Source organism: Primulina tabacum, chromosome 3 (genome assembly GCF_025594145.1).
Source record: "Primulina tabacum isolate GXHZ01 chromosome 3, ASM2559414v2, whole genome shotgun sequence".
NCBI classification, from domain to species: Eukaryota; Viridiplantae; Streptophyta; class Magnoliopsida; order Lamiales; family Gesneriaceae; genus Primulina; species Primulina tabacum.
In genome coordinates this window covers 7,028,368-7,049,566 of record NC_134552.1, presented here as the reverse complement: position 1 = coordinate 7,049,566, position 21,199 = coordinate 7,028,368, and the positions used below count along the sequence as shown (strand labels likewise).

Genomic DNA, 21,199 nt, shown 5'->3' with positions numbered 1-21,199 from the left:
CTCTTCTATATAGAGACAATTGTAAAATATGCAGAAACTTGCTTATACTTCATACAGGCACCAAACATACTTTTAACATGTTGAACCATATACAACATAAAAAACAGAACTTTGATCATGATAATCACATTTTCTTGAGTTAATGATGTTGGGTTTGCTTATTATTTATTGAGTCGAAGGATTTTTTAATTTCATATGCAGATTTCTTTTTCCCTGAAAACATAGCAGAGTTGATTTTTTTATATAGCTGAGTGAGTCGGTTTTGTAAAGCTTAGAGTAGAGATTTCAAATTTCTTATAGAAGTCGTATTTGGGCAATGGCGGGATGTGGACGCCTCTTTTAGAAGTCTAACCACCGCCCGATACCTATGAGGCGTTCGGTTTCTGAGTTGGCGACTGTAATAAGCCGAGCGCTTATCACCTCATCAGATCACAAGGTTTCGTCGCAGGCGTGGACTCCCGCTCTGGAGCAAACCCTCCACAGACTCGGTTGCCGGGAATCACTCAGCCCGACGCTAGTGGCAAGGGTCATCGACCCGTTTCTCCTACATCACCATTCTCTTGCTTACGGATTCTTCAACTGGGCCTCCCAACAGCCGGGGTTTTCTCATACCTCCGCCACTTACCAATCAGTCCTCAAGTCCCTCTCCATTTCCCGGCAATTCAATTCAATCGACAAGGTTTTGAAGCAGGTCAGAGTTCAGAAAGTCCCTCTTGAGCCGTCTGTTTATGGCTCGATCATCGCTTCGTTTGTTGCGGGGAAGAAAGTCCACTTGGCATTTACGGTTTTCTGCGAATATGTTCCTGACATTTTGTTGGTGGGACCAGAAATTTGTAACTCACTTCTCGCGGCTCTGGCTTCTGAAGGGAGTATGAAGAGTGCACGAAAAGTGTTTGATGAAATGATTCAGGGAGGTGTTGGATTGTGTACTCTTGGTTTTGGTGTTTTTGTGTGGTGGGTTTCTAGAAAAAATGGATTGGATGAGGTTTTGAGTTTGTTAGATGAAGTCAAAAAGGTTGATTTTTCAGGGATTAATGGGTCAGTTATTGCATTGTTGGTGGTTCATGGATTGTGCATAGAGTTTAAAGGTAGAGATGCCGTTCATGCTTTGGAAGAGTTGAGGAAAAGAGAGTGTAAGCCTGATTTTATGGCTTACAGGGTTGCTGCTGAGATGTTGCGTGAGATGGGAAGTGTGGCAGATGTGCATATGGTTTTAAAGAAGAAACGTAAATTAGGAGTGGCTCCAAGGGCTGATGACTACAAAGAATTTATTTTTAGGTTGGTTTCAGAAAGGTTGATCCGTGAAGCAAAGGAATTGGGGGAAGTAATTGTAGATGGGAACTTTCCAATCGAGGATGATGTCCTCAATGTCTTAATAGGATCTGTATCAACTGTCGACCCTCTGTGTGCTGTCTCGTTTTTAAAGTTCATGCTTGAGAAAGGAAGAATGCCAACTTTACTTACCTTGACAAACTTGAGTGAGAATCTTGGTAAGCATGAAAAAGGAGATGAATTGGTTGATATTTTCCAACTCTTGTCTGGAAAAGAGTACTTCACGAGTTTTGAGAGTTACAATATTATGGTTTCACTCCTGTGCAAGGCTAAGAGGGTTAAAGAAGCTTATTCGGTTCTGCAGGAGATGAAGAAGAAAGGCTTTTGCCCGGATGTTTCATCTTATAATTTGCTTCTCGAAACGTGCTGCAGGGAGGATCTAGTTCGTCCCGCTAAACGCCTATGGGACGAGATGTTTACTAGTGGTTGTGGTGGTAACCTGGAGACTTATAATATTCTTATTCGAAAGTTCTCAGAAATTGGCCAGATTGAAGATGCGTGTCACATGTTCAACCACATGTTTGGAAAAGGGCTGGTTCCTGATGCTACAGCGTACTTGTTCCTGCTACAAGGCCTTTGCCGGGCAAAAGATCTTGAAAAAGCTCTTGAAGTCTTCAACAAGTCAGTTGAACAGGATGTATCACTCGCAGCTACCTTACTGAATACATTTGTTTTCTGCCTTTGTAGAGAAGGTGATCTAGACTTGTATAAACACTAAATTTTTGCCATCTTGAAATATGATTGCTTACTAAAAGTCATGTGCTTTTTATGTTATAATTCTGCATTTCCTTTAATATCGTAAAATTCACCTGCAGGTTTTTGTAATCAAGCGTCTAAGTTACTGTGTGGTCTTATATGTGATGTGAAATGTATAGAGTCCCATGTGACTTTGCTGACATACTTGGCCAACAATGGAGAGCCTGCATTGGCATCAGAACACATAAAATGGGTTGCAGATAATTCACAGGTTTTACTCCACGGTATTCAAACAGAACTATCTGCGTCACTTTCATCTTCATCAAATTCAGATCCAGTAATATGGTTGTTAAGGGAAATGATAAAAATCTCCAAGGGTGTGCCGAAAAACGAATTGCCACCTGTCAAGATTAACTTTGCTTCATATAAAATGATTTGAAATTATCCTTGGTTGCAGATGACTACCAGACTTGCAACAGGTATATTCGCTCGTATTATTTTGCTCGTATCTTGTGCATTATGTGATTTTCGTTGTAAACCAATGAGATTTTCTCCAATAACTGAATGGATCTGATCACATATATTCCTAGTTGGATATCAAAATCAGGTGATGGAATGAGGAAGAACCTGACAGGTTGGCTATTATATATTTTCACCACCACTATCCTACTAATAATGAAGGCGATAATGGTAATCGTCGATCGAAGAGGAGCGAGCAGAAACACATTTATACAGAGGAAAAAGGGGAAAAAAATTCATTCAAGAAGCGTCTACGAAGCCTATAACCGAAAGGGTGGTTGAGAAGATGGGGAAATCTATGGTCCATGAGAAAAAAAAAAACTGAAGGATTATTTCCATGGGCTTGTAGGAGGTTTCTTGAGGCATATTTGGAGCTCTCCAATAAGTCAAAAAACAAGAAAAGAGACCATTACTAAGATTGCTACAAAGCAACTGGGAAGGAAGAAGACTTTGAAAAAATCATGGTGGTGGAAACTGCTGCAGCACCACAGAGGAGCGAGGTCTCATAATAAAACACTGGTAAGAAGAGAAATTGTTTAAAACACGTCACAAGTCAACGTAAGATGATTTAGCTACAATTCACTTTCTATATGTTTTCTTATCCGTGGAATACTTGCACCAAATTATGCGTCAGAGTGATAATGATTCAAGATGATCTCGATCAATAATACCAAGTCTACCATCCCTCCCTAGTTTTTGTGATGGAAACTAAGTTCCGGTTGCGAAACAACTTGGGCAAAATAGGGTGGCCCACCTTCTTCTCATCATATGGCTTCCTTTCCGGAAGGTGATTGGGATATTTCAATTGAAGTTGGTGAAATCTACGATGGACCTTTGCATTTTATCTTCGATTGAGTTTCACGCTTCGGTTCTACTCTACTAGACATCGGGGCCCTTCTCTTTTTGATCCAATTACAGTCTACTAAGGCCTATAAGTGCAACGGCCACTTTCTCCCCACCCGGCCTCCAACAGTTGACTCAACAAAAGAAATTCTTAGTTGGTTCCCTATTTGTCTAATAATCATTCGAAAAACAATTTGTTCCTGATAATTTGATTTATTGAGGGAGACTATGAAATTATAAGGTTGTAGTTACGGTTGCACGCCCGGCCTCATACAATTCGATATTGGTTCAGTATACAATTTTTTTTAAAAAAATTCATTCCTAACTGAAACTTGACAACATAAATGAATAAAATTGCCAAACAATAAACGTATATGATCAAAATGGTTGTTTTTCCTTTTGAACACATACAACATCCCTCCTAAATGTAGATTTAGGAGTATATATATCATATCAAGACAACAAAAAATCAAAGAAATGTTAATAGAGACAAATAGATGATATATATATCATATAACATGGTACTATATTGTCTACGTTTTTATCCCCTTTTTTTCTATTAAAAAGAACAGGATTTGAAATACAGCCGGCAGCCACAGAGAATATGACCCGTAGTATTTTTTTTTACTAAAAAAAAATAATATTGTATAGAGTAATTTTTACATGTATATTAATTGGATCACAATTCTAACACAATTTGTCACTTTTTTTTCATGGTAAAATCTAATGATGTTATTTGTAGGTTAATCAAAATGTCATAAGATATCCTTTTTGAATATTACAACAAATTGTTCACATATTTGATTTCACAACAAAGTTTCAGCAAGTCTCGTTGTATTTTTTTTTTCCAGCGACAACAAAAAAAAGGATTCAATGATCGTTCGCGGAAACACAACCTATAAACACTCCAAAGAATATCTTATGTATTATCCATATATATATATATATTATACGTGAATTTTCATTTCTCTCTTTATTAATGACTTACTTTACATTAATTGCTTATTTTAATTGTGTCTTTTCTTTCTACTTATTCATATTTTAAATATATGTGATTATTGGTATTTAATTTTTTATGTCTACCCACATTATAATATGTTATTTTTATTTAATGATATCTTTTCATTATGTAAATTAGTATTTGATTTTTATGCCTACCCACATTATAATATGTTATTTTTAATCCAATTATTTAGATTTTTTATTTATTTTTTCATTATGTAAATTAAATTAAATTAATTAAAATTTAGAAATAACTTCTTTGGTGTCTTATTAATTTTTTTAATGTCCTCAAGTGACAGACATTTGCTAGAATTTATGTGTTTAAATTAAAGTTTTTTGCAACCGAAATTTTTTTGCTGTTTGTGATTATAATTAATTTAAATAAACCACGATAAAAGATCGTTGTGATTTGAGCCGTCAATTTGGGTTGAGTCTGTCGGTTTGGCCTGCACCGCCAAACAGTTTAAGTGAGTTGAGTTGAAATTTTGTCGACTCATTAAAATGTGAGTCTAAATGAGTTCGCACAAGTTTATATTAAATATCTATATATATAATATTATCGATTTTCAATCATGAATTCTTGATATAAAATGGAAAATATCAGTTTGATTTCAAAATTGTGATGTTATTATCTTGTCCAAAAATTATGGGTTATTGAGATATTTTGGCAGTCACTCAAAATTGAGTGTCAAAGTTGACATTTGAGTTATATTTTTGGATTCCTGACAATATGTCCGTCAACATATTATTTTTAAGTTAGTTTTATCAGTATCATGAGGGTAATATGTTTATTACAATATATAAATATTATCATCTCTTTAAATTAATATTCACTTTCATGTTTGTCATAATATGAGTCTTGGTAAAATGAGAAATAATAAATTCAAACGAACGAATACACAAAGATCTAAGATGAAACCAGAATTATATGGTAGCAGAAATTAATATATAAATTTTTAGTGAATTTATCGATGTTAAGATGTATAACAAATCTTATATCATAATATATAAAATTTCAACCTTATAAATGAAATAAATCAAACATTTATGAAATATACAAAATTTTATTACATATATAATCAAGTAATTTATTATAATTGTATTTTATTCTACAAGAATTCTTGTCAAACTCAATGATTGTGGATTTAACATCTATTAAATCAACAAATTAAAGAGCGTGTCAATTAAACTAATTGAGTAATCACATATTCCTGAATTTCTTAATTAATTTTTTATCTTGATAATTTGTTTCATTTAATATTTTAAATTATAAGACACCATTACTATAACTAAATACACATTTTTTAAAAATGTTCATAAGGAATCAATCACTAACTTACATGGAAAAACATTTATCGACATACTATATTGAAAACATTTTTATTAATTCAGTGCATTTGCTGAAAATTTTCTAATTAATTAACAAAAATTCATTTACAATAATCATATTTAATTTTTTTGGGCTCACCATTTACTTTATAAGATATTCATCGCAATTTTTTATTTGTATATTAATATTTAAATCTGAATTATGATGTATATTGTTTTTCTAAAAGTTCTTAAATAATGATTTAATACATTTATTCGACACTTCAATATTAACATTTTAAAATATATTAATTTTATATTGTATGCGTGCAACACTTCTAATCATGATTATACAAATTCAATAAAAATTTTAAAAATGAATTAGGTAGAACATAAAAATTACACATTTAATCAAAAAAAGAAAATAAAAACTAAATAATTGTCTATTACCTATAAATTACTAATACCAATTTCTAAAGATTAAAGTCGGTGAGAGTGAAGACAACTATGTACTAAAAAAATAAAAAGTTAATGCCTGCATGAGTCACACTGCAAAGTTAGTGAATTAAAAACGAAAGACAAAGTGGGTTAATAAAAATATTATAATGGGCTAAGTTGAATGAGACTCATATATATAAATATCTCACTTAGTCTCACCTTATGTTTTGTCACTGTACAAAGCGAAAGTTTATGCACTGTAGTGTTCTACATTTTTTTATTTTTTCTCTTGATTTCAAATTTAATTTCATTATTTATTGGTCTTTAAAGATATATTAGAATTTTTTCTAAAAATATAATTTTAAATGTGATCAATTAACCAAATAATTATTATACTTTGTATACAATAATAAATAGATCAATATATTTAAGATAAAAAAAATAATGTATTGAGAAGAATAAAAAAGGAATGTTAGAATTAATACTATAGTTATCTAATGTCAATATTAAATTTAACATCTTACATTCGAAAATGTGTTTATTGAGGTAAAGACTATGATGATAAACTAAAAATAATAATTAATTTATCAGTATAACGTAATAATAATGTGATCGTTATTCGGAATCAAAAATGATGTACTTTGACTTTTTTATTAAATTGTATAAACAATTCTTTCAATATTTTTAGTAGATAAACATGTTAAATCTATTAAAATTAAACAGTAAAATTTAATGATGAATATGAATGTATTAATTCAACTTTCAATTTAGGTCTCGGGATTTTGTCAACATGCTATGTGTGTGTGTGTGTGTCTATATATATATATATATATATATATATATATATATATATATATATTATGATTTTTCTTTTATTTTAAAATATAAATTTTCAAATAAATGAAAAATGATTTTTTTTCTCTACTACTTATGTAGAATATCAATTATATATTCTACTCAAATGACTTATAAATTCATATGATATAATAAAATGTTACTTGCATAAACTTATTTGTTTGGGTACAATAATTGATCATGTTAGGTAGAGTAATTGAAATGTTGTGCTTGAGCTGTTGTACTATTTAAAATATTTGATTTGCACTGTTACCATAATCTATAGATTTTGATAAAACAGTAAACGCTTGAGCCTACAATTGGTATCAGAGCCAAGATCGCGACTTTGATTTTCATTGATTGCAATTGGTGCAATTATTAGGAAATAAATTGTTTGGTACAATAATTGTCCACGATGGTCAGACGTTTGAGTTGTTGTATGATTTAAAGATTTGACTTATATAGTTACCATCAGTTATAGCTTTTGGTAAAGCGACAAACGCTCCATCTTATATTATTCGATTGTAAAGTTAGAAGAAACATGTTGCATCAACTTTTAGTTTTGAATTGATCCCTTACATGTTACTCGATTTTTAAATTTAGAAGCATTTTACAGTTTTCAAATATTATTATTATTATTATATATTGAATTATAATTTATCCATTTCAAATTGGATAATATATAATAAAGACTAGGTCTTTTGTGAGACGGTCTCACGAATCTTTATCTGTGAGACGGGTCAACCTACCGATATTCACAATAAAAATTAATACTATTAGCATAAAAAGTAATATTTTTTCATGTATGACCCAAATAAGAGACATGTCTCACAAAAGATAACTCGTGAGACCGTCTCACACAAGTTTTTGCTTACAATAAAACTCATGTAAAAATTATTAACAAAAACATTTAAATGAAATGTTGATTTGTCGATAATCAAAATAAGAAATAAACAAATTTTGATCCATGAGTGAGAAATAAGATATTTAAATAAAGTTATAATTGCCACAATGAAATAGTACACCTACATGTATTTATCACTGTATTTTGCAACTAAAATATCAAAAAAAGTTTCCACGTATTATTTTTATATCATATTTAAAATAATTATGAATCCTAATTTTTATTATTTTGAGTTGGTCTTTGTTATGAAAATTCATCGTGAATAAATTGAATTTGAAAATTCTTATATCTATGTACATCACATATTAATATATCAACCTAAGTCCAGGTAAAAAAAACTACAAAATGAACTTATTCATCTTCAATGTACACAAATTATATAGTAAAGATATATGGAAATTAATACAATGAAGTATAATATATGTTCACGTATAAAAAAATATATATACAAGAAAAACAATAAATAAAAATATTTTTCCAGATATAAATATTTTTTTAGAACTTTTTACAGTGAATTGGAGAAAATAAAAGAGAAAAAATTATTAACTATTTTGGGTTACACAAAAAAATAGAAATGGAAGAAGTGTTTATCATACAATGAATTCAGTTTCCAAATTAAATGTATTCTATAAAGATGTATTTACCGACTTTATAAATGCAATAAATTTTTCTCAAGATAAGGGTATACAAATGTTCCCGTTAAGATATTTAAACAAATAGGAAAATTAAATATATTATTTTTCTGGAGATAATACCAATATGACATTAGTAATTTGATTGTGCTAATTATACTTATGAGTTAATATGAAATATTAAAAAAAGTGTCATAAAAGTCAGTAAAAACATGATTTATTGTCAAAAATATTATTATTATAAATTGCAAATAAATGACAACATTTAATCAATATTTTTTTAAAATCAATCTATCATCAAATCAATCTATCAGTACTTTTTATGTGATGATAGATTGCTATAATAATTAAGGGTGAGCATTCGGTCGGTTTTGTTACCGATCGAACCGAATTAGTCATAACCGTATCGAACCGAAATATTTAGCAATAACCGAACTGACCGAATTAATTTTCATAACCGATGAAAACCGAACCGAATTAAAATCGGTTAATTCGGTTGGTGACTGAATTAACCGATTAGTTTTTTTAAAAAAAATTGTGATTTGACTTTAATTACATATGTAGTTTTTTTTAACACTATAGTCTACACAAATGCATAAAAACAAAAATCACATACATCACAAATTTTTCTTTAGAATTTAGGGCTGATTTTAATATTAAAATTTAAAAAATATATTAAAATGATAAATGATAAAAAATTATTAAATAATATATTTATTATATCGATTAATTCGGTTAGCCGATTTCAAAATTAAGAAAACTATAACCGAATCGAATTAACCGATATAACCGATTTTTTTTAAATTTGAAAACCGAATTTCCGAAATAACCGAACCGAATTTTCGAATTGACTTGGTTCGGTCGGTTAATTCGGTTTAACCAAAATTTTGCTCACCCCTAATAATAATGTGTAGTTTATATGTTATCAAGTATAAATGTCTAATAAATTAAAGGTGACTAGGAAAGTAAAAGCATCCAGTAGATATTGTTGTCAATTTACATGAAAGAGAATAATAATCAAACAACATCGTAAAAAAAAAATTGCATATCATTGATTGTCAAAAAAGTTTGTAATAATTGAATATTATAATATATATATATATATATATATATATATATATATATATCCCTTGTGTCACTTTCTTCATGCAAAACAAAATTCAATTTATATTGAAGAAAGTGACACAAGGGGAAGGGATAAAGAGACGTAGGCCTCATTCGTCTCAGCTGTTGGCTCACAACACAATCTTCGACCATCCCAATGGACGGCCTTTGGCATTACTTTGTGTGTGTGTGTATATATATAGTCCTCTCCCTGTCTACCTCATTCTATTTCACTAAAATCCTAATTTAATACGTAATATTGGTTTTTGGATAAGAGAGATTTCAATTATTAGTCTCAATTTTGTCACCACTAAAAATGATTAAGGGAGTCATGCTCAATTGTGTGTATATATTGTGCCAAAGTAGGGCCTAGCTAATAGGGATAATGACATAATATTAATCGTTATTTATGTGTAAGTATAAAATAAATAAAAATAATTTTTTTAGTTCAAGTGACTTGTTCAATTTTGGGGTTTGATTTATTAAAATTTCAAAATTTTGTTTCGGTACACTGACTTTTAATTTTCGACTATTTTAATCAAATTGCTGACATGCAATTTTCAATAGATCGAAACTCAAGATTAGACAAGTTAATGAAAAAAACAATTTTCATAAAATAACTTTATATGTTACGGGAGAAAAAAGTCGATCCATTTTAGCTCAAATTACATTTCAAATCGATTTTTTTTTTAATTTACCGACTGATGCTACTATTTTCACCCCACCAATCGGCTCCTTGATATTATGCATTTTTAAAAAAAAATGCAAAAATAAATAATAATAATGAGAATTAAAATAAATCTAACTCCAAAAAAACCTATATTCCTACTATAAATACAATCTTTCCAACTTCAACTTATGAACCAAACAAAGCCAAAATGGATTCAAGTGCCTCCACCCTCATTCTCACTCCCCCATTAAGCCTCAAAACCATTAATAGAGAAAATGAAGCTCTACTTTTTGACACATCCCTTTCAGAAAAACAACCAAACTTCCCCAGACAATTCCTCTGGCCACATGAAGACTTAGCCTTTGCCTCTCAAGATGAACTCAAAGATCCACCGATAGACCTGAATGGCTACTTCAATCATGATCAAGAATCGGTCGGTTTCATGGCCAAACAAATCAGACAAGCATGTCTGAAACACGGCTTCTTCCAAGTCATCAACCATGGAGTCGACGAGCGTCTGATTCGAGCGACGTATGAACATATGGATGCCTTTTTCAAGCTCCCTTCGAGCAGAAAACTAAGTGTAAAGAGAAAGGAAGGTAAATTTTGCGGATACTCGGGTGCTCATGCCGATAGGTATTCGACCAAGTTGCCGTGGAAGGAGACATTCTCTTTTGAATATAAGCATGCAAATGGCCCTGGCTGTGATGTTGTCAGCTATATTAACTTTGCACTGGGAAAAGATTTTGCAGAAGCAGGGTAAGATTTTAGATAAGTTTATATATATAATATATATGAGTTTTTGCATGATATATATAGCAATATATTAATGGATTACAACCTTCTTCTTCTTCTTCTTTTAATCATTTTCTTTCTCAGGTTGGTTTATCAGAAATACTGCGAGGCAATGGAAAACTTGTCCCTCATAATCTTGGAGCTGCTTGCGATTAGTTTAGGGCTAGAAGAAGGGTTTTACTATCGCGATTTTTTCGAAGACGGGAACTCTATAATGAGGGGAAACAACTACCCACCTTGTAAAGAAGCTGACCTCACCTTCGGCACGGGGCCTCATTCTGATCCAAATTCAATAACAATACTTCATCAAGATCAAGTTGGAGGGCTCGAGATCTTCGCAGACAACAAATGGCAGACCGTCCGGCCTAGGGCCGACGCCTTTGTTGTCAACATCGGCGACACTTTCATGGTAAGCACTTATCCTACTATCGTATCTTGAATTCTATTCAACATGTGTATAGTATATATGCATATGCTCTATCAGGGGATTAAAAGGTTCATATAAAATATTGGCCCGCTGAAATTGCAATCTCCTTGTCATATACACTACACACACACACACACACACATATACGTATATATAACAAACTTGTATTATTAGATGCTAAAAAACAAAGATGGGACGGGACCATCTACACTTAACTTTTATTACAATATATGATTACACATTATAATTTTGAAAGGACCAAAGAAAATAAAGCCCACCATATATTTGTACGATTAATGCTTTAATTCTACACCAAACGACATCCTTTTAGGTATGTGATATGAAAACAACAGACAACAAGCTTATTTCTTTTGATCAAACAAGACAGAACATAATCATAATCAATAACAGAATATATATATATATATATCGATAAAGTTTCGAAAATAAAACAAAATAGGCTGGCTAGCTAGCTAGCTAGTTATGTTGAATCATTGAGGGCTTTAGAATATTCAGCCATCCTCTCAAAATGGATCTATATAGTGCTTTTTGTCCATTCTTTAATCCACAATGTGTGTATTTTTGAAAAATAAATTTCTTCTACTTTCTTTAAAAATACATTTGAGTCATGTTTCTTACTAAAATTTCTATGGCTATGCTTAGTTAACCTCCAAGTACACTTGCATATTTTTTTTATGTATCGACTATCGACTGTACTCGCATGCATGAGAACACGAACTTGTGCTGATATTTTGCATGCATGTACCTAAACCAATTCATTATGTACTGTATGTATGTATAGGCCTTATGTAATGGAAGATACAAGAGTTGCCTGCATAGGGCAGTGGTGAACAAAGAGAGAGCGAGAAGATCGTTAGTGTTCTTTGTGAACCCTAGAGAGGACAAAATTGTGAGGCCCCCGAAAGATCTGATTCGCAGAGATGAGGCAAGGCAATACCCAGATTTCACAAGCTCGGATTTGAGAGAGTTCACACAAAATCATTATAGGGCGGACACTACTACCCTCCAAAACTTCATCAATTGGCTCCATTCCAACCATAAACATCATCTTTCATGTCAAATAACGCATTTATAAATTTACTTTCGAGAAAATAATCAATTTAGTCTTCTAAATTATAATGTGCTGGTGTGACATTGTAAAATATTGATGCGACATTGGAAAATTGATGATGTGTCTGGCGACGTATTATAAGCAAACATGACTAGCTACCTCACAAATTTGAAAAATTAGATGACCAAAACAGGAAACACGACAATTTAGAAGACTAAATTGATTATTTTCTCTTTTATTTCGCAACACAACCATGGATTTTCCTTGTAATATTGGTTCAAGTTAAACTTTTGTGACATATTGTTGTTCTACATTGGCATAGCTATGTTTTACGAATTATAAACGTCGAGAATTTGGTCGTCGGGATTATTCAATAGGACTAGCGAATACGATAGGTCAATCGTCAATTTTCTTGAAAAGATAGCATAATAAATAATAAATCCAAGTATATATGCACAAATACGACAAATAAATATAGGCAAAATTCTCAACATATTTTTCTAACTCGTGGGACAGAAGCATCACACAGTTTACATGACAATCTGAACATGGAAAGGTAGAAATTTGAATAAATAAAATAAATTATTCAAGCCAATTTCAATCAAAGATAATAACTTATATGGAGCTCAAAATCAAAGCTATCCAAATTAGTGACCAGAATCCAAAATCTATCATTGTTAATTAATTGAAACTGCCTCAAGAATCGACAAATTATATTCTACAATCCATGTATATTATATTTATTTAAAATTTAAAAATAAATTAAATTCCTATGCATGAATTATATTATATAATCCATATTCTTCATACCAAGTATTTGTTCCATGCATTCATTCGTAAAAATGTGCAAAGAGGAGCAAGATTGTGCACAAACACATGTGATAAAAATGAATCAACTATATTATATACTGTCCTGTATGTATATACTACATTGTATTAAATCAAACATTCTCAGATCCTATGTCATAAAATACAAAAAATCAAAGCACAAAACTGTTCTTTCATGAAATTTACCAAGGGCCGTCGATGTTGTCTTGTTGAGGCAACGTCGAATTTTGAGAGAAGGACAGGGGAAAAGTAGGATCATTCGACACAAATGGAGGTTGAGAGATCATATTTGTCGAACCATACACACTGTTATTATACGCCACATTTGACTTTGGATCATGTTGTTCCAAACGTTGTTGTTTAGGCACGTTAAGTTTCTCTCCTTCGATCTCCCTATACTTTGTGAGATATAGTTTTAGAGGGTTTACATAATCTTCGAATCCAAGAGTCACGATCGCCCAAAGAATATCGTCCCCGTTAATGGTCTTTCTCTTCTCACGTTGGCATTTCTCGGATGCCTCCCCCGTGACAAAGCTGATGAACTCGGAGACACATTCTTGGACGGTTTCTTTGGCATCCTTAGAGATCTTACCGTTTCCGGGGATTACTTTCTTCATGATGCGGCCTACGTTGGCTATCGGGAGGAATCGGTCCTGTTCTTTGTTATTGTTGTTGTCGTTGCTGATGTTGTTGGTGTCTTTAGGCGATTTGTTGGCATTTGAAACATTGCTACTACTGATATTTGTGGGGAAAGTGGTGATGTTTTGAGTGTTGGAATTTGTCGTTTCTTGGTTGATTCTAAAGGGTCTATTTGGAGGGCTCTCATATTCGTTGTCCCTAACTCTTTTCATGTTTTTTAGAGGATGATTAAAATAAATTCTCCAAGTTTTGGGTTTTTTTTTATTACAAGGGTTGAGATAAATGGCATGAGAAGCATGAAAATATGCACAATAATAGCAAGGTAAATGGCTTGTATCATTTCTAACAACGAGTCCCCTTGACTCGCTCTCATCCATGAAGGGTATTCAAGTAATTTCACAAGGTGAAGTGATAAAATATAATGGCATTTCTATACTGTAACAGAATGCATTTGGATTTAGAAACCAACGAAACTTTGTCCTTATGTTGTAATAAAAAGAAACTAGTTACTTATTTTGTTTGCGTTTAAAATTCTTAAATTTCAAAATATGTTTGCATGTTTTTGAGTTTTTGACTATCACTAAAGGTGTCATATATATAACTAGATTATCCTGGCCAAAGACTAATTTTATCAGTTTTTGACTTTTTGGTACTAAAACCTGAGGTCACTCGATGGCGCTGATTTAGATTTTATGCCCCGGAATCTCCATGCAAACGAGACTCTACATGCTAACCAAGTTCAACCCAGATTGAGATACCCAAGTTTTAGCTAGCTTTAACTTCCTCCGCCAGGTCGCGATATGATGGCCAAACAAAGCAACCAAGACATTGATACATTAAAGTATTTGAGATAACATTTGCAGATTCAAAATGGGAAGACATGTCTGTATAGAGAATCTCAGCAGTTTTGATTTCTGGAGTGTTTACACTTTGAAATGTGTGTGTGAATGACTATAATGATCTACTAGTAATACAACATCACAATGAAGCAAACCTCTAAAAACAAATGCGGAGCACAACTACACTAATTTGCTCGAAAACAATAGGAAAAATACAGATATTACGCATCTATATATGTGTGTCCATACCAAAACAATACCTAAACTCCATGGCTGGCGGCTCATAAGTTCAAGAATTCACCCCATGTATTTTTCTAGTTCTTTTAAGCAATGACATATTGAACCATCTCTGCTTCCTTAGGACGCCACATGGTCTTTTGGGCACACAATAATCCTTCTTGGTCTTTAGAATACGTCATACGAATGTTCCACTGCATGGACTTGAAGATGTTCTCAAGTTCAGTAATGATCTCAACTGTGTCTCGGACTATAATCTTTCCTTCGGGTCTCAAAATCCGATCAACCTCAGCTACCAAGGCCATGAAGTTACATCTGTTGGATCCAAGATGAAGAAAGGTAAGAGGACAGAAAGTGTTCAAATTATATCAATGGAAATATAGAATACGAGACATGCCTCTTTTTGATCTTGGAGAAAAGATGATCTGCATGGAGAAGATCGTACGATCTTGGATAAGTGCTGAATGATTCACACCAATTGTGATAAATTCCAAATAGCCCTCGTTCGTAAATAACTGGTAGTGTATCAGGAGCATCTACAGAGACAACGTTCATGACCCACAAATTCATTTCTTTCATAGCAGCAGCAAATCTGAAAACAAGTCATCGATGAGGACAAGCCATGGCTAATTTGAAAAAAGGGTCAGCAGTGAAACAAGTGAGTTTATATGTTTTAAAAGATTACAAGGGGGAGGGAGTGAATTATCATTCCTCGACAAAATGACAAGAAATGGATACTTTTGTTTACCCTCCATAGACGGATCGCATGTCCATGACATTCCTGACAGTAGACCAATTTATCCCAAGTCCATTTTGATATGATTTGCTCACGACACGTTTCCAATGTTCAAAATCTGTAGCAAAGTCTTCTGGAGCCGGTTTTCCATAAACTCCAACTTGTGAACTCAACAACCAGTAAGGTGGTTTTTCCACCCTCGCCGGCCATTGTTCCGGCCATTGAGACCCACGGTCGGATGGAGCAACAGGAACTTTGTGCATGCAAGCTTGTAAAGGCACATTCCTGAACATATCAAGATAAACTAAAATCAAACTTGCCATATACAATCCCCAACCACTATTTTGTAATCACTTCTCCCTGTATCATGTTGTAGGAATAGTATATATAGGTGTTAATAAATATATGAATGGACTCTTTGAGCAACTTTAATTAATCATGTTGTAAAGCAAGAAAGATTGCGAAATAGTTGCTACTAAAGCATATTTTGAATACTCTCTTTTGCAAGAATCCCAGGATTTGGGTGTGCCAGAATGGTAATTGATAAATTACTGCATACAAAGGAAGTCCAGATGGGTTGTAATACTCATCCCACATCAAATTGCGGGAATTGAGTAAAGGGGTTTATAAATATATGCAGAGGAATTTGCTAGTGAAGCACATTTAGTAGTGTATGGGCCCAGAGCTTGACAAGTTTTAAGTTTGACAGCAATGAATCATTACCAGTTTATGCAGTATTGTAAGATTTTCTAATGATGATACTGTATCATTTTCAATTTTCAGTAGCAAGCTATATGATTAGAACCTTTCAAGAAGAATTAAGAGCTTCGAACATACCAGGCAGCGTTTGCATCATCAGAGTTTTTGCACAGTGGAGGATCATTGGATGGCCTTTGTTCATAACACTCATTTGAAGTAGGCTTCCGATACACTGCAACTCCTACTCCGTTCACTGTATCTTTGGTAATTGAAACTTCTTCCCAGCACATTGCTTTTGTCAATTTCTTCATGGCTGTCAATATCACCATAAAAGTGTATAATATGTAAGAACCAATGTACCATGTAAGTATCAAGGAACAGGAGATAGTACCTTCCCAAATCTCTACATCTTCAGGAAGTTTCTGGTAAATGGGAGTTGCAGACCAAATAAAGAAACCACCAGGCCTTAGCAAACGATTCAGCTCCAAGAGAAGTTTACCACCTAAACATGTAACATGTTAAAGAAAAAACTAATGATAACTACATAGTTATCAAAAAGGTTCTTTAATTATCAAAGTAACGCTTCTCTTACTAGTTTTAAGTCAAATACTCGTGGAATAGTCCGATTTTGTTAAACTAAAGTAGCAAGAATATCTGAAGTACCTTCGATATGCCAAGGGACCCTACAGCGTGCACAGTGAACAATGTCAAAAACTCTCCCCGGGTACGGGAGCCTCTTTGTACCCATAACAGCAGAGATAGCCGGTATTCCTCTTTCAAGTGCAAACTGAACCTGAGCTTCATGCTCGTCTTTTGGAGCCAATGACATGGTCAGAGAATCCCTTTCAAAGAGAAATCCCCCAAAGCTAGCAACTCCACATCCAACATCCAATATGACTCGGGAGTGCTTTCCCCATGCGATATCCGGAACAGACTATACAACAATCAATAATCAAGAATGAGACAACTTATTTATACTAATTAGCATTTCATCTATCATACAATGACTAATTTTAACAAATTTGACAACTGTAATATTTGAGACAGTAGAAGAAGAGGGTAGAATGTCGTTGAATTACCTTTTCACATGGACTACAGAACACGGTAAACATATGCCACAAAGATATATTTAGTCATTTAAAAATTTCACAAAACAGCCAAAAAAGGCCATGAATAAAACTGACAATGTAGCAGCCACCAGAGTTCCAAACAAAAGTCAGATCCAGGACACTTTTAGCATCTTACCTGTTGTATAAAGTCGATGTAATGAAGAGCGCCATGCTTGAACTGAGTGCCACCACCTGGGAAGGTGAGGTATTCACCGTTAACCTTAACCCAATTCTGGTGTCCTTTAATTTCTGCAAGCTTGGTATGAGGAACGTTATGGTACCAAATCTGTCAAACGAAGTAATGAAGAATAATTAAGAATGACCAGAACCTAAACTACAAAATGAACACAAACTCTTTGCCACTTTACCTTTTCTCGACTAATTGGCCACTCAATAGGGCGTCGGTATCCTTCAGGAAGTGGAACGAGGCAAATTGGAGGATTTTCGGGGCAGTGTCTTTCCCTGTGTTCATAGTGCTTTGTTGATGGAAGTTTCCTGATGGCTAACAAATTATCGAGGCATGGAATGTAATCCGGCCCGGCAGTTGTGTTGCACAGTTTCCAACTATAACCATTTTGATTCTCTGGCTGAGACAAATTTTGAGCTTCTTTCTCATTCTTTGACTCAGTTGACTGAGTTGGGAATGACCCATTTTGAGTTGCTGATTCATTCAAAAGGTCAGATTGAGCTCCTGATGGAAACACCTCGCTTGGCTTATCCTTCTTCTCAACGGAATCTTGATCAGATTCATCTTTCTTTTCATCATCTTCATTTTCCTTATCATTGTTCCCACCTGAATTTTCTTCAGAATTTTTCTCATTATCATCAGATTTACTTTCATCAGTCTCTCCTGCTTCAGAGTCTTTATTGTCAGTCTCAGATTCCTTATTTTCTTGATTTTCATCCTCATTATCCGACTCCTTATTCGATCCGTCATCCTTATTATCTTCTCGACCATCTTCTTTGGTTTCTTCGGCAGACTTCTCTTCCGGTTTGTCTTCCCGCTTCTCCTCAATCACCTTTTCGCTATCTTTAGGCTGACTGTTATTCGTTTCCTCATTGTTTGAACCCCCATCATTGTCGCTTTTAGTTGCATCATCAGGTAAATCACCGGGATTGTCCTCAAACTGCTTCGACTTTCCCGCATCAGTTGCCCCACTGTCATCACCTGAATTATTACCACTCTCATTGCTAGTATCAACGTTGTTTTCAACATCATTTGTCTTCACCTCATTCTTGTTCTCCTTTGAAACATCGGTGTTCTGAACAGGGACGACAGATGATGATGTCATCATCCATACCCCAACAAAGCAAAGGGCTACAAAAACTACTATTGTGACAGTTGAACAGTAGCCTAATGATGACGATTTTCGACCATCAACTCTAGAATATTTTCCTAAAGCCATTATTTAACTTGCACGTGTCAATCACCCGGTTTTATTCTACACCTGTATGTATCATAAATAAATCATGAGATCGGATCTCATCTTGTATTCGTAATAATTACAAGATTAGTTATCACTAGGTGTGTCCAAATAAGGAAAGTATCCTTGCATAAATCAAGTCTGAAAAGTTTTGCTAGACGAAATGAAAAGGATTAAAAGCCATCACATGTGATCTGTATGATATTTTTCTATGATTTAAACACACAACCAGGGGCAGATCACGCTTGAGACGGAACATTACCAATCTAAGTGTGAATGACATAACTAAAATTCTCCATAAAATGAGACTATAACTCCTGACAGAAAGTATGATCTCATTAAAGCAAGTCAGTATATATTGCACCATATTAATAGACTACATAAAGAAAAAAAAGAGAGAGAGCAATACCACATCATCACAAGATCAAATCATCACAAATGTGAGAAAATGAAAAAAGACAAACAAAACAAACAAAATTTAAAAAAAAACAAAACAAAAAAGAAAGTTGTTTGGAATCAGACTGCATTTACTTCTACTCTTGCCGCCTAAAGATCCCGTAGCTAAATTTACATTTTTCTCCCTTGAGCATCTGAAAATCAAACCAATCTTGTTTGAAGAACAGCTATGAGCTAACTGATCAATACCCCAGATCCCAAACACGCATCACACTTGAATCAATAAATAAATCTGAACACAACACAAAGAACAAGATCTGATGAAAAATCTAACAAACATGAGCCACAAAACAATAACAGATTCAAGATTCACGCTAAGAAGGACGAACCCACAAACGAATCAGCAGCTGGGATTTCAGTTACCTTTCTATTAATCCTCGCTATAAATCCAATTCAGCTACAAGAACTTCGATCACTGACCCATTTTCTGCTTACAACACGCACTGCGTGCACTAAGATCAAAGGATTTGGTTTCAAGAAATGTGTGCAATTATTTAAAGTGGGTATCTCTCCATGTGTATCATTATTACACATACATACATAACAGAAATGCGCGAGATTCAGCAAAAAAGGTTGGATCTTTTCGTGGGTTTCCTTTATTTCATTCAATATAGCTGTAGATTTTTTTTTTCTTTTCTTCTCTTTTCCTTTCTTTTCTTTTCTACTTTCTTGAGAAAATGGAGAAATGGAGAATTAGAGAAAACCACAAGAATGCCGTGAAATTCTCACACAGTGAGAGCGTGTGTATATATGTATGCATGTGCTTGGATTAAAGAAATGAGAGGTGATGCAGAGTGATGGCGCAGATGAAGGCGGTCATGTGAAAAAATAAAGTTTGAGCAAATTTATTTATTTTATATAAAAAAAAAACAGATTTAAGCAAGTTTGAGATGGTTTGAATGTGGTCAATATCAACCATTAGACCACACACCTATAGTTGTGAGATGGGCAAAATTAATAAATGCTCTACAAAATTAAAGTTTTCAGAATTAATTTCTAATAAAGATTATTAATTTTGTTTTCAATATTCCTTTTTTGACCAAAGAAGAAGAAAAAGAATAGAGGTCGATACACAGGGTGTTAGTTGTCTCACATCGGTGGCATTTAATACTTGGGAGTTGTATATATGGGCTTGGACAATCATCCCCCCTTGAGCTAGCTTTTGGGGTTGAGTTAGGTCCAAGTGCTAATCTTAACATGGTATCAGAGCCCGGGTTCCACCGTTGTGTGTTGGACCGCCTATAATTAGGCCACCCGTTCTGTCCATAATTGGGTCATTTGTAAACTCCACGCTCCAGATGTTCATTCCTGGACGTGAGAGGAGTGTGTTTGTCCATAGTTGGGACACCCGTTCTGCCCATAATTGGGTCATTTGTAAACTTCACGCTCCAGATGTTCATTCATGGGCGTGAGGAGGATGTGTTAGTTGTCTCATATCGGTGGCATTTAATACTTGAGAGTTGTACATATGGGCTTGGACAATCCTCTCCTCTTGAGCTAGCTTTTGGGGTTGAGTTAGGTTCAAGTTTCAATCTTAACACAGGGAAGATCTACTGTCCATGTCGATCGACACAGAGATCGGCGCTAGTTTCCACCATCCGAGCACCAATTTTCCTTTATTATTATAATTTTATAATCTACATGTAAAAGCGACAG

The 21,199-nt window shown here is 33.6% G+C and overlaps 4 protein-coding genes across 10 annotated transcripts; 2 read left to right on the top strand and 2 right to left on the bottom strand.

Annotated features, from left to right (window-relative positions):
* Nucleotides 1–224: 224 nt before the first annotated feature.
* Nucleotides 225–3,606, top strand: LOC142539725 (pentatricopeptide repeat-containing protein At5g14080). Of its 3 annotated transcripts, none has more exons than XM_075645376.1 (3): nucleotides 225–2,024; nucleotides 2,148–2,507; nucleotides 2,619–3,606. In XM_075645376.1, exons 1-2 carry the CDS (start codon nucleotides 368–370, stop codon nucleotides 2,465–2,467), a joined length of 1,977 nt encoding a protein of 658 aa, XP_075501491.1. In that variant the 5' UTR covers nucleotides 225–367; the 3' UTR covers nucleotides 2,468–2,507; nucleotides 2,619–3,606. The 3 variants fall into 3 exon arrangements, with proteins under 3 accessions (XP_075501491.1, XP_075501488.1, XP_075501490.1); XM_075645375.1 differs by having other exon boundaries at nucleotides 227–2,024; nucleotides 2,636–3,600; XM_075645373.1 differs by lacking the exon at nucleotides 2,619–3,606 and having other exon boundaries at nucleotides 226–2,024; nucleotides 2,148–2,607.
* Nucleotides 3,607–10,456: 6,850 nt separating this feature from the next.
* LOC142538899 (gibberellin 20 oxidase 2-like) lies at nucleotides 10,457–12,861 on the top strand. Its single transcript, XM_075644188.1, has 3 exons — nucleotides 10,457–11,041; nucleotides 11,162–11,486; nucleotides 12,307–12,861. Exons 1-3 carry the CDS (start codon nucleotides 10,491–10,493, stop codon nucleotides 12,598–12,600), a joined length of 1,170 nt encoding a protein of 389 aa, XP_075500303.1. The 5' UTR covers nucleotides 10,457–10,490; the 3' UTR covers nucleotides 12,601–12,861.
* A 555-nt stretch (nucleotides 12,862–13,416) lies between these two features.
* LOC142538898 (uncharacterized) lies at nucleotides 13,417–14,271 on the bottom strand. Its single transcript, XM_075644187.1, has one exon. The coding sequence runs from the start codon at nucleotides 14,253–14,255 to the stop codon at nucleotides 13,587–13,589; it is 669 nt and encodes a 222-aa protein (XP_075500302.1). The 5' UTR covers nucleotides 14,256–14,271; the 3' UTR covers nucleotides 13,417–13,586.
* Nucleotides 14,272–14,905: 634 nt separating this feature from the next.
* LOC142539723 (putative methyltransferase PMT26) lies at nucleotides 14,906–20,361 on the bottom strand. 5 transcript variants are annotated; one of them, XM_075645370.1, is made up of 11 exons: nucleotides 19,907–20,361; nucleotides 19,619–19,775; nucleotides 19,350–19,404; nucleotides 18,032–19,111; nucleotides 17,800–17,949; nucleotides 17,218–17,488; nucleotides 16,946–17,056; nucleotides 16,693–16,867; nucleotides 15,868–16,140; nucleotides 15,517–15,711; nucleotides 14,906–15,434 (listed from the first exon to the last, which is right to left on the bottom strand). In XM_075645370.1, exons 4-11 carry the CDS (start codon nucleotides 19,067–19,069, stop codon nucleotides 15,206–15,208), a joined length of 2,442 nt encoding a protein of 813 aa, XP_075501485.1. In that variant the 5' UTR covers nucleotides 19,070–19,111; nucleotides 19,350–19,404; nucleotides 19,619–19,775; nucleotides 19,907–20,361; the 3' UTR covers nucleotides 14,906–15,205. The 5 variants fall into 5 exon arrangements, with proteins under 5 accessions (XP_075501485.1, XP_075501486.1, XP_075501484.1 ...); XM_075645371.1 differs by lacking the exon at nucleotides 19,350–19,404; XM_075645369.1 differs by lacking the exon at nucleotides 19,619–19,775.
* Between the last annotated feature and the right edge of the window lie 838 nt (nucleotides 20,362–21,199).

Excerpts from the sequence above, each read along its gene's own strand:
- LOC142539723 (XM_075645372.1), bottom strand. The coding sequence starts at position 19,069 with ATGGCTTTAGGAAAATATTCTAGAGTTGATGGTCGAAAATCGTCATCA. Across the intron at positions 17,057-17,217 it reads GGTCCCTTGGCATATCGAAG|GTGGTAAACTTCTCTTGGAG; the intron begins GTACTTCAGATA and ends TTACATGTTTAG. Across the intron at positions 16,141-16,692 it reads GATGATGCAAACGCTGCCTG|GAATGTGCCTTTACAAGCTT; the intron begins GTATGTTCGAAG and ends TGATATGTTCAG.
- LOC142539725 (XM_075645376.1), top strand. The coding sequence starts at position 368 with ATGAGGCGTTCGGTTTCTGAGTTGGCGACTGTAATAAGCCGAGCGCTT. Across the intron at positions 2,025-2,147 it reads TTTCTGCCTTTGTAGAGAAG|GTTTTTGTAATCAAGCGTCT; the intron begins GTGATCTAGACT and ends ATTCACCTGCAG.
- LOC142538899 (XM_075644188.1), top strand. The coding sequence starts at position 10,491 with ATGGATTCAAGTGCCTCCACCCTCATTCTCACTCCCCCATTAAGCCTC. Across the intron at positions 11,042-11,161 it reads AAAGATTTTGCAGAAGCAGG|GTTGGTTTATCAGAAATACT; the intron begins GTAAGATTTTAG and ends TTTCTTTCTCAG. Across the intron at positions 11,487-12,306 it reads ACATCGGCGACACTTTCATG|GCCTTATGTAATGGAAGATA; the intron begins GTAAGCACTTAT and ends ATGTATGTATAG.
- LOC142538898 (XM_075644187.1), bottom strand. The coding sequence starts at position 14,255 with ATGAAAAGAGTTAGGGACAACGAATATGAGAGCCCTCCAAATAGACCC.